At 36.2% G+C, this 14,280-nt stretch overlaps 1 protein-coding gene across 1 annotated transcript in view; it reads left to right on the top strand.

Annotated features, from left to right (window-relative positions):
- Positions 1 to 9,259, top strand: part of LOC139690463 (uncharacterized) — an 88,151-nt gene extending 78,892 nt beyond the window's left edge. The window contains exons 2-3 of the mRNA XM_071587918.1: positions 4,847 to 5,296; positions 7,981 to 9,259. Of these exons, the coding sequence (XP_071444019.1) occupies positions 4,868 to 5,296; positions 7,981 to 8,310 (759 nt within the window). The 5' untranslated portion in view covers positions 4,847 to 4,867 and the 3' untranslated portion in view covers positions 8,311 to 9,259. The remainder of the gene's footprint in view (positions 1 to 4,846; positions 5,297 to 7,980) is intronic.
- Positions 9,260 to 14,280: the final 5,021 nt, after the last annotated feature.

Below are 14,280 nucleotides of genomic sequence, written 5' to 3'. Positions count from 1 at the left end.
CCAGAAAAAAATTAGAACTCCCTGTTTTTAATTTTCATATCATCAAAATTATTTTGGCCATAACTAAACAGATTGTGCTTTTGCACTTTCCATAAATTTGTTCGGCGGTTCCAAAATAAACGTCATTTCACCAATATCTAAATCGCAAATCAAATCATGAAAAAGGAGCAAATCAATAAATCTTTGTGGCAACCATTATTTATTAAAACAAATAGGCATACAAGTTAAAATGCTGTAGACGGGAGCTGCAACTATTGAAGATAAGAGTAAGGAAGGGAAGAAGTTGAGTGAATTCACGTAATTTGACAATGAGTAAGTCGGTATAAACTCTCCACTTCTCTAAAAAGTCGCCCATCCTCCTTGAAATTGTGAGCTATTGTATGCATATTTCTGAGCCATTATGAGGTTAAAACTGGGTGGGAAAATAAATAACCACATTTAAGATCAGAATTAAAGTTGAAGACAAGGAGTGGACTTAGGTTTTACCATGAGTCACCGACCGTGAAACACTTCGTCGAGTAACATTTAGCTGAATAGATGCAATTGAAATGCAAATAAACGGCAGGTCAGGGCCGGCGCGAGAATGGCTGTGTGTGCACCGTTTCCGGGGGACTTTCAAGTGCTTTCTCAAACAAATTTAGGAGATACTCATGCAGCCATGGTCCCCATTCCTATTCAAATCAAGAGGAAGAGTCAGTCGATTTCTGAACGCTGGCGGTCACTGGACACACGCCGTCCACGCCACATATGATACTCGTAATGATAATGTTTTTTAATGCAGTGACATTGAAAAAAACTAGATCATAACGCAATTCTAAATTTACCCACGTTTACTAGCGGTGATACCCATGTTACATGAACGAGGAAAAATTGCGTCGTCCGGTATCGATGCTTTCCATTTATGAAACACGATTCCTTAACTGAATTCCTCATTGTGAAATATAAATTTTAATCTAAATAAAATTTCAAGTATTGAGAATAGCGAAAAACCACAGATTGAGCGAATGAGATATTTATCTAGAGTTTTTCAACTATAAATCCATTTTTAGATAATATTTCGAAACTTATTTTGCGAGGGCTACATGATAGCGACTTTTCCTGGCACAAGAAAAAGAAACATTGAGTTGTGCCAATTAGGTTACTGTTCTTAATCGGATGATTATTAATACCAGATTTTTCTTAAACAAGTATGTACATGCCCTTAGGACCCTAAGTTTCATTTGTGTTTGTTTATATTGCTTTTGGCAATTAATTCAGAGATTATCCTTCTGAAAGTTATAGATTTCAACCTTTGATATGTGCCTCTCTGTCGGTTGATAAACAGTAGGATTGTGTGTATATCTTTTGTAACCTAACTTGGACTATTCCTGATTCATTCTATATCGATTCCGACGGCGCTGTCTGGTCGCTGAGTTTTCACACCCAAAATATTTCGATGCTGAAGTAAATGATGTAGTTGATGCCCAGTGGTCGGTCACCTCGAAAGATTTTTTTCTTTTATCCTGATTTATTCCTTGTTGCAATCTAATGCATACAGGTTATAATTAATGTTTGTAATATTCGACGTTAATAATATGAAAATAATTTATTACAATTTAAATATACATATATGTAGGTTCATATTGTAAAATCTGTTTATTTACGACCCTGTTTTATTTAGTTCTTGATCAGTTTGTCTCCTACAGACGAAAACCGGATCGGAAATCAAGATTTTCACAAGGCCGATGTATGTATTTGTACTATGTAAGAAACTATTCACGAATAAGAATATAGCAAGCATAAGGGAACGGGAAGATCCCTCATCTAATGATTCCAAGACTATAAAATACAAGTACGAAACTGCAACTATAATGCAAAAGTTTTCAATCTTAAATTTTCTCTTGGCATTGAATATCAAGTAACGATCCATACGATTTGTTAGTATATTTTTGTCTTTCGCTGACAATCGCTCCTAGGAGCCTGTCGTCACTCATAAACTACCCAAATTTTACACATATTTTACACTTCGTAAAGATCGTGCCAAATAAGTTACTTTATTTCTACGGCAAGTGAACGTATCGTACTAATAGCATTGTGTAGTGAAGGTAGCAGATGGATATATATATATATATATATATATATATATATATAAGTCCCAAACGTGTATCATAATTTACATGTACGGGTAGTCCCTTTAGAGTGCAGAGTTCATTAGTTGTTTTTGAGCCCAAAATTCTAGTTGGGGTTATCATTAAGTAAAATTCAAAGTTGGGAAGAGGATTAATACTTTTCATCTGATTATAGTGTGTATCATAATTCCAACCTTTTTGCCGAACATTAATTTAAAAAATTCCGGATCTTTTCGTGGTATTAATTTAATTAATATCTTATCATATTGACACTGTAGCAAATTTCTATATTTGTATTAGAAAAAAAATTTGTTAACTAGAGGGTTACATTCATGAAAAAATTACTTTAGAAAAAGTTTTACCAGCATTGGAAGAAGCAATCTTTTGTGTTGAAACTGCTGCGTAGAATACTTTCTTTTGAAAGTAATACTGAAGTGAAAAGCTATGCATTGTGGAGACTTCAACGCCTGGGAAAAGCTAACTTGTCGTAGACGGGAAATCAGGTAAAATACCCGATCTCAGGGCGTCCGCTCGCGGTTTTTTGAAAGAATAGAAGTCGAGATGAGTGGGCTAAGCCTGAATTAGAGACTTTTCATCCCTTTCCACCGGCTCAAGGACCAACCGAGCAATCTCTCCCCTCCCCCACGACTTTCCCGCCGTGCTCTCCACTCGCCGTCGGTAGGTTTTCCATTCGCGTGATGTTGCTGAGGCTTTAACCGACCCAAAGGTCATAACGCTCAGGTTTTGAAACCAATTCCGCGCTGCACGTACCCCTCTCCTTTCTCCCATCTCTCTCTCTTGGTGCGACACCAACGTCGCGGCGCCGGGATCCCGAGCGTCGGGCACGGAGGAAACCGCGTGCAGGAGGGGGCGGAACCACCACAATCGCCTTCGTCCACCGAATGAAATTCAGACTGGTTTCCTTTTCGAGACCCAGAGGGACTGCGGGAGGGCTCAATCCCGAGAACCGGTTTGCGCTTGCGACGACAGAGCGGTTGAAGGAGGAGGGGTGGGTGGTGCGTGGGGATGGAGAAGGGGACGGGGGTGAGGGGTCTCGCGGTGGAGGGCGGGGGCGGCGACGAAGGGTCCTCGACACGCCCTTCCCCAAGCAAACCACGTCGCGACCTCCCAACACCACCTCTCGCCTGCTCGCCTCCTCCCTTCTTCGGGCTTCTTTCCCTGCTGCAACCAAACTGGCACCCTCCTCAACCCCTCTCCAAGTCAACCGCCCACCTCCACCCCCTGCCCCCACATTTCCTCCTTCAACTTCCCTGCCTTCCCTTTTATTTTATATATATCTTGTCCTCACCTTCCTCCCCCAAGCTTCCTTCCCTCTGCCCACTTCAGCTACCATCCTTCCTTCCCGCTGCTCGCCACCGGAAAGAGTCGTTCATCCCTCCTCATATTGCCACTAATGTAACGGGCCGGTTACTTTTTATGATTCCGATTATTGCGGCGATCAATTTTTGCTTGGGCTACGATGATTTCCATGCTGTGCATTGGATTGAAGTTCATGAACGATTTAAGGCGGATCAAGGGATTTTGGCTCCGAAAAGAGATGAGTGTATGCTTCATGCGGCTGTAAAATTACTTTACCTACGGGTATACGGACGGATTACGGATATACATATTCAGGGCAAAAAATAGAAGAAATTTTATTATTCTAGAGCCGAAGAATCATGATTTTATATTACCCGATTTGTTCCGATGGTGACCTTTTTCAAGCGTTTTCGAAATCTTTGGATGAAAAGAGACTCACGATAAATGTCCGTCGCAAAGGTCAAGCGGAAACGAAAGGATTTCTTTGACACCCGATGATGTGATGAAAAAATTTTGATAATTCCACTTAGGCTGTAACCATTAGTCTTTTCTTGGAAAAGATATCGTCTGCCTACATTATTGGGTAATATGTTTAATCTCACTGCTGTTGATTTCGTAAGTGTCATGAATAAGAAAAAATTCAAATAAAAAATAATTTACGGACTATCTGAAAATACCTGAAGCATTTCTTCAGAATTCAGCCAACATATTCTCAACTTTGTTAGGGAATACCAACTTATCGTTTTTGTGCATTGCATACATTTGAGTGTACCAAGAGAGATCTTTTTGCTTAGCAATTATGTTTTTAGAAATAAAGTTAAGTGAATCCTCCTGTGAAAAATTCGTTAGACCAACTTCTGAGCGCTATATATTAACTTCTTCCTTCATAACCAGTTCTTTTGGCAATGGTACTTAGGGTTCTATTCACTGTCATGTCCAGAGTCCATATTTCAGTGTTAATACTTGGCCAACCGTCATACATTATAATCGACTTTCAAAGCCTCAATTTAAAAAAAATATCAAAGGGAGTTTATTTCACTTCATAAAACCATTTTTCTCCTCTAATTTGAACTGTCCATTCGATGCACAGTAAAATGCCTCAATGAATTCAATTATTTTTTACCCTGTAAATACAATAAAAAACGGATATTCTGATCGCAGCTACCTATAATTTTCTCCATAAAACACCCATAGATACATAGTGATAATTTTGAAGATTGAATTTTTTCGAAGAAAGACCGATTCAGTTTTTTCACTGTTTTACATCTGTTTACAATCAACACCCTTGAACTACCACCTATGCCTGGTACATATATCTCCATTCATTGAGGTAATTGCCTGCTACACTAACTTCATTGCTGAGTACATATCCTTTCTTTGGTTACTGACGAGTCCCATTTTCATTTCTCTGGACGCAGGGTGTAAAGACCAGCGCCGCCATGTCTCGACACCAACCAGAGAGAAGTATTCCTCACCTCAGGGATATTTTTGGCTTCCATGGAAGCGGTGGGGCGAAAGGGACGGAGGCCGATGGCGACGTCTGCGCCGACACGGCCCAACTCTCGACACAGTTGAAGGAGGTGGTACGCCTCCGAGGGGGCGGGAAAAAGTCCTCGGGGGGCGGCGGCGGGAACGACAGTGCAGTCGGCGGCTCCAGCGACGAGGAGGACGGCGGGAGCGAGGAGAGGAAGCAGCAGCAGTCACACGGATCGTCCAAGAAGAAGAAAAAGTCTGGTTCCGGTGGGGGAGAGAGGGCCGCCAGCAAGAGGGACCGGACCAGGACGCTGACCGAGAGGGACGTTCGCCACCTGGAACGTCACCTGTCCATGAAGAAGACGATTCGAAAGAAAATAATGAGGGACCTTCAGGTGCGAATTTTCCATTGCTGTTTCCCTTTCTCCCTGTGTTGTCCATGTAACGAGAGGCACCAGCAGATAGTTGATAGTGGTGAAAGTCCATCTTTTCTTCTACCCATGTGGCTTCCTGAATGTTGCAGTGAAATTGCTCTATTTAGCATCAATTCTGACCCTCATAGATTAAAGATTCAAATTTGCTTGCTCCCCTTTTGATAACCCTGGGATCTCTTTGAAAATTGCATGTTTTCAGCTGCTAATTAGTTTTACTCAAGTTTGAAAACATGTGCAAGTATCAAATAATTGTCATCTCTTGAAAATCTTAATCCCTGCAAATAGCTATTCATATTTTCAGAACATATCATAGTGAATTAGTCCATGAAATACCATGAGTCTAGCAACTTGATTGCCTGGTATGAAAAATGTTTATGAATATATATTATCACACTTTATATTGCCCACTTTCAAATGAAACAACCATCAGCCCAAATTGACGGATGATTGAGTAAATTAGAAATGCTATTCTTGATAAAAATTTGGAAATCAGGGAATATAACTAGTAATTTCTTCCACAATATTTAATGAAGGCACTTTAAGTTATTACATATATTTTAGTCTTGTACTCACTGGCCCATCAAACTTTATTATTCAAGTACCTTGTTTGTTATTATTACCTTATACCCCACTCAATTATCTCATTTTGAATTGAGTGATATATGTTGCTTCTAATGATTTATCCTCATTTTCTATCCTCCTTGTGTCATTGTTTTTAACTTCTCTATTTTTTATTCCCCCTCTACAGTTTCAACAACTCGTGCTCGCTTAGATAATGCATGGGTGCATAGCTGCACCAATTGACTGGGAACCACTAAGAAAATTGCACATTATATATTTCTCAATTAGTTGCTATTAACATCATTACTCTCATTTGGCTCTTTTTGAGGAAGTTCTGAATGTGAAGATACATATTGGCATTTTATGGAGAACACTTCATGAGTTTATCAATATTTTGATGATATCAATTTTTCAGTTTGAGCTCAATATATGAGTTTATCAATATTTTGATAATGTTGCATGAATCCGCATATAATTAAATAAAGATTAGGATTATGTTTGCTCATATCACGAAGTATTTTATCACCTGAAAATTGGTTTTATGACACTATGGGAATCATGTAACTACTAGAGTAAGCATTTCATACAGTAAAAATGAAGATTTCACCAATTTTTCAAGTTTCTTCTTGGAGAAAGAAATTATGAAGTATTTAAATGTTTTCCCTCTAAATTTTTCTGCAACAAGTGGTTTGAAATTGGAAATGGCTGCTTACTTCATTGCGGAAACTTAAAAGGCATCTAAATTCCTTTTTTTTTCTATCATGAAAATCCCTTTATTCCTATTTCAATTGCACAGAAGTCAAGATATGTAATATGAGCTTATGTTTATCATAATTTGGTAGCTAAAATGAGAAACCAAATAAAAAACACTGTATCAATAACTATTTTAGTTTCCTTCTATAATTTGTGATGGTTACCATTATGGTACGACATAACTTGTTTACCTCCTTGACTTTCAAGGTATATGAATAGCAACTTTTTCATTTATTATTTTATTTTCTTATTAAGAGCATTGAAGCATCTATGCCTAGGAAAATACAAAATCCTCTACAATGTGAGGCTATATATTTTTAGGACCAATGTATACAAATTTTATTTTTTTCCATATGATGGCACTTTCGCCTTGAACTATTGGGCCATACAGTGGGTTCAAACCACAGTTATCAATTATAAATGAGTTAAGGTTAGAGTTCACCTAATACTGGAGATCTGGTACTAAAGAAATCATGCAGTTTGTAGTGAAGGTGAAGGTGGCCAGAAGTATCACATGGCATCAAATCCAGGTCCTCCAGTCAGTAGACCAGTGGTTTTCCCACTTTACTACCATGTGGCATCTGATATCATAGCTAATACTGTGGGCTTAAACAGATTTTTATCTGAGGAAATATTTTCATATAAATGCCTCATAACAGTTTAAATTGTAGTCTAACAAATTAGACACATTTACTGATCTGGGCATAAATAACATGAAAGCCATGGGTTGTTGAAAGAAGCTTTCTCGTGTATTCACTTTCCACCCTACTCCTTTTCCAAAGGTGTTGTTTTCTTGTAGTACATATTCTTAGTTGGTCCAAATAGCTGGGCTAGCCAAATAAGCTAGTATATGTGAAATTCATGATAGTATGGAAACTGTAATAGTGAAAGAGTATAGAAATCTCATTCTCTTATGTCATACATGCCTAGTGATCATGTCCAAACAATTTTTCTTCTAAATTTTATTGAAGTAGAACCTGTTATCTTTGAGTCTCAATGGAAACTAAGTTACCCAAATATCAAAAAAATATTTTTTGTTTTTGTATTTCCTAGGATGTTTAATTTGAAAATGTAATGAATGATTCTTTGGGTATGAATTATTTTGAAAATCTTAAACTGACAAAGGTATTACCAACTTTTAGAAACAAACACTGTCTCTAACATCTTGGCTATTATTTATTTTTTTAAATTAAAATGAAAACTTAAATCAGATTACGGAATTATCAGACCCCTAGAAATATTATTTTGATCATTTATTAAGGACTTGCCAAGAGTTGGGAAAATGTATATGTTCTTAAAAAATATTTATGCTCTTTTTAATTTTACTTCAGTCTGCCTTCTTGGTTGAGGAATCAGAACCTCGTCTTTCCCCAAGTGTAAAACAGACTCAACCAGAACCAAGTCTCCTGGATATGCTTCGTGCAGAAGATGACAGCGTTACACAGAGTGGAAAGATAGTGAATGATGATCGAGACTCTGGACATGAAAGTCCTACTAGAGAGACAACAAATGGTCGACACTCAGACTTCCAGTCATCTTGTGATAAGGTTGTGGATGAGGATCCAGATGATGAAGATGCCCCGTATGCTGATGTAAGATCTGAAGTTAAGAAAACAAGTTTTTGGAGGAGGTTTACAATGAAAGGCCGCAACAAGCGATGATGTATTTTATTCAATAAACAAAAGAAAATGTACCCTAAGTTCTTTGAGAAGCTTAGTATAAGTGATGTAAATGGTAGATAAATAACTGTGATATTATGGAAAAAAATGAGTTTCCTGTGCCTTTTTTGTCGGAGATAGATGTAATGCTTGACCTAACGGACCATTGATCTTTTTTATGGATAAATATGATTTTTGGGAGTGGTGATGTAGATAAATTGTGGTGTTGGTTATTTACCTAATCATTTATTCTTAACCTTGTGTTACTCCCATTCAGTTTCTACCTAATGAACTAGTCATTTAAATACTATGTAGTCATGCCCAAAGTGAAGACTGTCTGTCTTATGGTACAGGGTTTGAATGTTTATCGTTGTTTGTGATACATTGCTGTGTATTTCAAATAAGTTTTTACTTAAGTGGGCAATTTTTCTTGCACATGCAAAACCCTATGATATACATGTATTGTGTGAATATGTGTGTGTAATATTTATACCTTATAAAGTGGAGAAACATTGCAGAGGGGAAGTAATACCTCACCTGCAATCTATGAAGGTGTAATGCTTAATCTGCCCTACATTTGTAATGTATGTATCTGTCTGCACATTTATTTTCTACCTGGTGATAAAAATCTCTCATTCTAGGAGATGGATAAATCTCACTGCCGTTGTGTGTGAACGATGGATGGATAGAAAATGTGTGTGGCATAATTAGGATTTAGAAGCTTTCTCATGGGATTTTGGGAAAGTCAGTAGCAGCTATGCTGTTTGTAATTTCTTACTGATCATTAACACATCATAGAGATAATTTATGCATGAAATAAGTTATTTGCTGTTTGAATTGTTTACTATTCATATGCATAGATAATGTACATGAAAATAACTATGTGACTCTGTCTAAAATTGTTGTATTACATCAAAAGCATATGATTTGCCAATCAGACTTTCACACAAGGATACCTATGTAAGCTTTCCTTTTTTCAATAAAGTTTGTAAAAATTTAAGATGACTTGCTCTTTTTATCATTAAAATGAGCTTCTAATGAAGAGGCCCTTTAACATTGTGCATACTCTTCTTTATAATTTCTAATATTTGTAAAAATGTATACCTGTATTATGAATGCAAATGAGACTGTGAATGTACAGACCCATTAATTTCCGCATAGGAGTTAGCCCTCATACGTTGAGTACCAGAAAAAGTCTTTTGAGACTGAGATAATCATTATCATGAGGAGGGATGCAGCTCACATCTCATCTGAGTGGGGGTAAAGAAGCTGCAGTCGCTACTACTATCAAAATTATGCAGATCTTAAAAGGAGCTGAGCTTGTTCTTGTCCTTTTCACATTGAGCCACTGGTACACACTGAGAAATAGCAAAAACACACACACGTTGCCTTCAACTTGAACTGTTGTAGACTTATCTTGACAATACAAAGGGGTCCTCAGGGTTTTGCAAGCTTCATTTTGATTGCCAAGCAATATATATACATAGCTATGTGATTTTTCAGGTACCAGATCTTCCTGGGAAATCATAACCGGCACAGGGAAAGGAACTGGTCCCCCTACCCTGATGTTTGAATTTCACATATATATATATATATATATATATATATATATATATATATTGATGTGTGAATGGGGATGATGTGTGAATTTCATATATATATATATATATATATATATATATATATATATATATATATATATATATATATATATATATATATATATATATATATATATATATAGCCATCTCCCCCAATGGGTCATAGGGATGAATTTCAATATTGTAGGGCTGTCAAGTTGGAGTTGATTTGAGTTTATATCTTTCCTTTCCTTTAACCATTGATGGCATGTAACTAGAAGTACATGTAAAATGGCTTGAGTCATAGTCTACACTTTCCAAAGCAATGGCATAGATATTCACCTGTAGGCTTGTGCATTTAGTTATGAATACGTATTGTAAATTTGTAATCTGTTTCTGAGTACAGACATAAAAAATATTGTGGTTTTGCATGGTGCAAAATGACCATTGCTGTTGAGACACTAAAAAAATCACCCTAATTCCCTAATTACTACTACTTCATACTACCTCTTGCTGTGCTGACAATAAAATTGCCTCCTCCATAGGTTTCCAAAAGTAAAACCTTGACCAAAGAACAGAAATATTGTTTGTGCACACTTATCCTAAGTGCTGAATGGATAAAATGGTGTGAAGTTGTGAATTGGCAATGGGTGTTGTCATGGCGTCTTGAAACTTGCCTTTGCAGTTAATCCCTCAGATTTATCACAAAAGTCATTCCTCTACAAATTAAAAATCATTAGATATTTGTTTTCAAGTATTTTTCAATTTGTTTTATAGTAACTCTTGACACAACAACTAGCTTTTCTCCCCGTCTCAGCCCAATATTTGTTATATTTCACCTTAAAGTAAGGGGTATTGTGGTTACTGTAAAGGTATGACCTTGAAGGCAATGAATTATGTAACACTACTCCCAGACTTCTCTCCCAGAACTCTTCAAAACATTTTTCATCAGAGCCAAATAAAACTCAATATGATTCAATTTAATCCCAATGCATATCATGGCAATCCATGAGTTCTAGACTGCTATACCAAGAAGGGGGAAGAATAACTTCTTTTTCAGTTTTCAAGAAACTCTTGGCCTACTAGAGATTGCACTTAAAACAAAGGGAACTCAAAGTAATATGCATATGGTGCAATGCTCTCAAGATAAGGAATAGCCACTCAAGAACCAAGAAATGCCAAGAAATGTAAAGTAAACAGTCTAGACATCATTGAGCATCTCAGGAATCCATATTGAAGATCATGTGATAAGCACTACTAAATGGTCCATTAAGTTCTCATTCAGTCAATGGGACCCACTTTTTGTTGAGAAAAAAGTTCCCTTGTATCTGATCAAAGTTAAAGGATAAATGAAGGAGAAAAGTAATAATTGAATTCAGTCTAAAGGTTTTGAAGTGAGGCATTCATTAGGCTTATCATTGTACACTTTTGTGACTGTGCCAAAACTTCGTGGAATGCAAGAGTTGCAAAAACATTTTAGAAATGTGGCATTATTACTGCAATTGATGGCGCATAGGATGATTTGTTATATGAAGGTTCAATTTAGTGAAGAAGAGGTTTCAACTGATTCTTGGTTTTGCTCTGGAGATGAATATCTGGGCTTTTATATTGGCAATGAAAAGGTCCCTAGCTACATTGTTCCGTAGTTACATTTTTATGAAAATAAACCGCTGTTAAAATAGTACAATAAATCGATATGGAAATTCATTGAAAACATGCATTGAAAATAGGGGTATGTCTTATATGCTGGTGCATCCTAAGAGAATAGAAAATGCAGAATGAGGAATTGAAGGAGGATGTATTGCAAGGTAATGTCAAATTATGCCCAAGGCTTGGAAGAGTAATATAGTATCCAGCTTGTGTCATGCCAACTGGCAGAATGCTTAATCGTAGATTACAAAAATAAAAAATAATTATAATTAAAATTTCATAATCTGTAATCCTTGAAAATTTAATTATTTAGCTGTGGTAAATGATTGGAAGTTCACAATGATTTGACCTCTCAATAAAGGGCAGGGAATGAAGATAACTGAATTGAAGAATATTGGAGCAATCATTCTTTTTAGCAAACAAAGTAAGTAACTATGATGTTATATAAAGTTTATGGAAGCTAGTTAACATTTACAAAATCTGAGGTGTGGGATATGGTTATATGCCTGATAGGGGATGTATTAATCATCAGTTTGAACTAGATTGTGTGGGAGAAATTAATGGTTGTACGTAGGAAAGTTTATCGTGCATTTTTCAATTGGGAAAAAGCATGTGACATGGTATATCAATGAAATTTGGGAAACATTTGGTAGAATATAGAGTGAATGAGCGGTTATTGAATTTCATGAAAGCAATGCCTGAAAATCATGGGCGAGTGTAAAATTACATGGGACATAGAGGGGCAGGTTTGAAATATGACATGCTGTGAAAGAAGTACATACACATTATGTCACCATGGCCATTCAATTTTTTTAACTCTTGTAACTGTAGGAAAGTTACCTGGGTGTTAGGACTGGAAAAAGAATTGTACCCAAGTATTTTGAATGCAATGCCAAATCATCTGCATGAATAAAGACCTATCGCAAGAATTTAAAAAAAATAGGGAGGTACCTCCTGAAAGAGTGAGGCTCAATGAAAACAAAATGTCAACGTATTTTGACTAAATGCTCATAGAATACAGACAAAATTAACTATAACATGAACATGATGACTTAGTCAAGAGTTAGACATTTAAATAGATCATTCTTTTTGAATAAGGTAAAAATGAGTGCCTAATAAAGAGACATTATCTGGCTCAGGATGACTGATAACTTGACAATCTGTAGAGTTTGTGGGTGGAATGCATGATCTAATCGTAAGGAGTTCCCTGCTTAATGCCAGTTCTTTCACATTCGCATATCAATATCTTTATTTTTCCAACCCATGAATTCCAGCCTAGGTCTTCCTCTTTTCTTTATAACTCCCATTTTTCCCAAAAAGATAAACCCACCAATCCCAATGTCTAAAGAGGTGCCCTACTAGCCTGTTGCTTGAATTTCTGCCCACTGATACTTTTCCCACATTATGTCCAAAGTTGCTCATCCAGGTATCTTGAACATAGGCATCAGAATATTTAAGCATTCAAATGTCATCTTTCTAAAGGATAGCCCAGATTTCTATCCTGTTCAAAGCCACAATTCACGTGAGTAGATTTACATGAAATGTTTCATATCTGTGCTAATTCCTTCATGTGTTTACAGTCTGATTTCAATATGTAGTACTTCTTTGGCTCAAACTGCTGTCTTCAGTTTTAAATCTTGCCTTGATACATTAATAAGCTTTTACTCTTCAAGGCTTCATTAAATTCTGGATGGTTTGATTTGTTTAATTTCTTCACCTGTAACTAATTGCTCTTTTACCACTTTTGCATTTCCAAATTATCCTACGTAAAATTCTTCCCTAATCAATTCTTTCCATCTCATTGCAGCTTTATTTTCACCTATCATTATTTCTTTAATTTTCTTTCTGGATGGTTTTTCCCATAATAAATTTCATTCAGATTAAGGTGTAAGCTTTTTTCAGTTTCTCATAGACATAATTTACTTAATATCTCTACATTTGTCCTCACACCATTTTTTCATTTCTTGGGGTCTCTATCTACAAGTCCTTATTAGATTATAGTTGACTGTCTCCTCCTATATTTGCACTATTTCCTGCGTTATTCCATGAGTTCTATCTGCGTTTTCAGCAGATCATGAGATCCTCATGTCAACTTAAACCTGCTTATTATTGTGTTTCTTTTTTTCATATTCTGAGTCATATGCCTCAATGTTTTTGGTTCCCTATTTTTGTTCATTTTACTCTATATTGTTTTATTTCTTTAATATTTATTGACATCTCTTTTTAAATTAAAAAAATAATGTAAACCTTGAAAAAATAATTAAATATAGTAATGGCTACTGAGTAACACCATTGTGTAAGACACAATCCAATCCACAAATTGGAATACGACATTAGACATATTCTTTCCTATGCCCACTATTCTCATCAATGAAAAGATGTGTGTTGGCGTTCAAAATATAGTGTCTCCCTCCGAAAAAACATGAAATCTTTAGAGTATGATTTCATCATTGATGAATACACCATTGTTTTTACCGTCATCCTCTTATATTGACATTGAGTTTTGCAGTGGATAGATAAACTAATTATAATGAAAAAATGTTTATAATGATGTGTCGTCAACCGTCTTTTAATTTTTTTTCTTCATTTATTCACGACTCCGTCTCCTAGTTCATAATAACCCATTTGATATTCATTTCAATGTGTGCGCCAAAAACCAGGCATTTATGCAATAGTCAAACCATTTGATCTATCGAAGTAAATAGGAATCGATATTCACATATTCGAATTCCAGCCGTGTCAT

The sequence above is a fragment of the Hetaerina americana genome, unplaced genomic scaffold, assembly GCF_022747635.1.
Source record: "Hetaerina americana unplaced genomic scaffold, ioHetAmer1.1.p SCAF_3, whole genome shotgun sequence".
In the NCBI taxonomy this organism is placed as follows: Eukaryota; Metazoa; Arthropoda; class Insecta; order Odonata; family Calopterygidae; genus Hetaerina; species Hetaerina americana.
The sequence above is the reverse complement of the archived record's forward strand: the minus strand, read 5'-3'. Positions and strand labels throughout refer to the sequence as shown.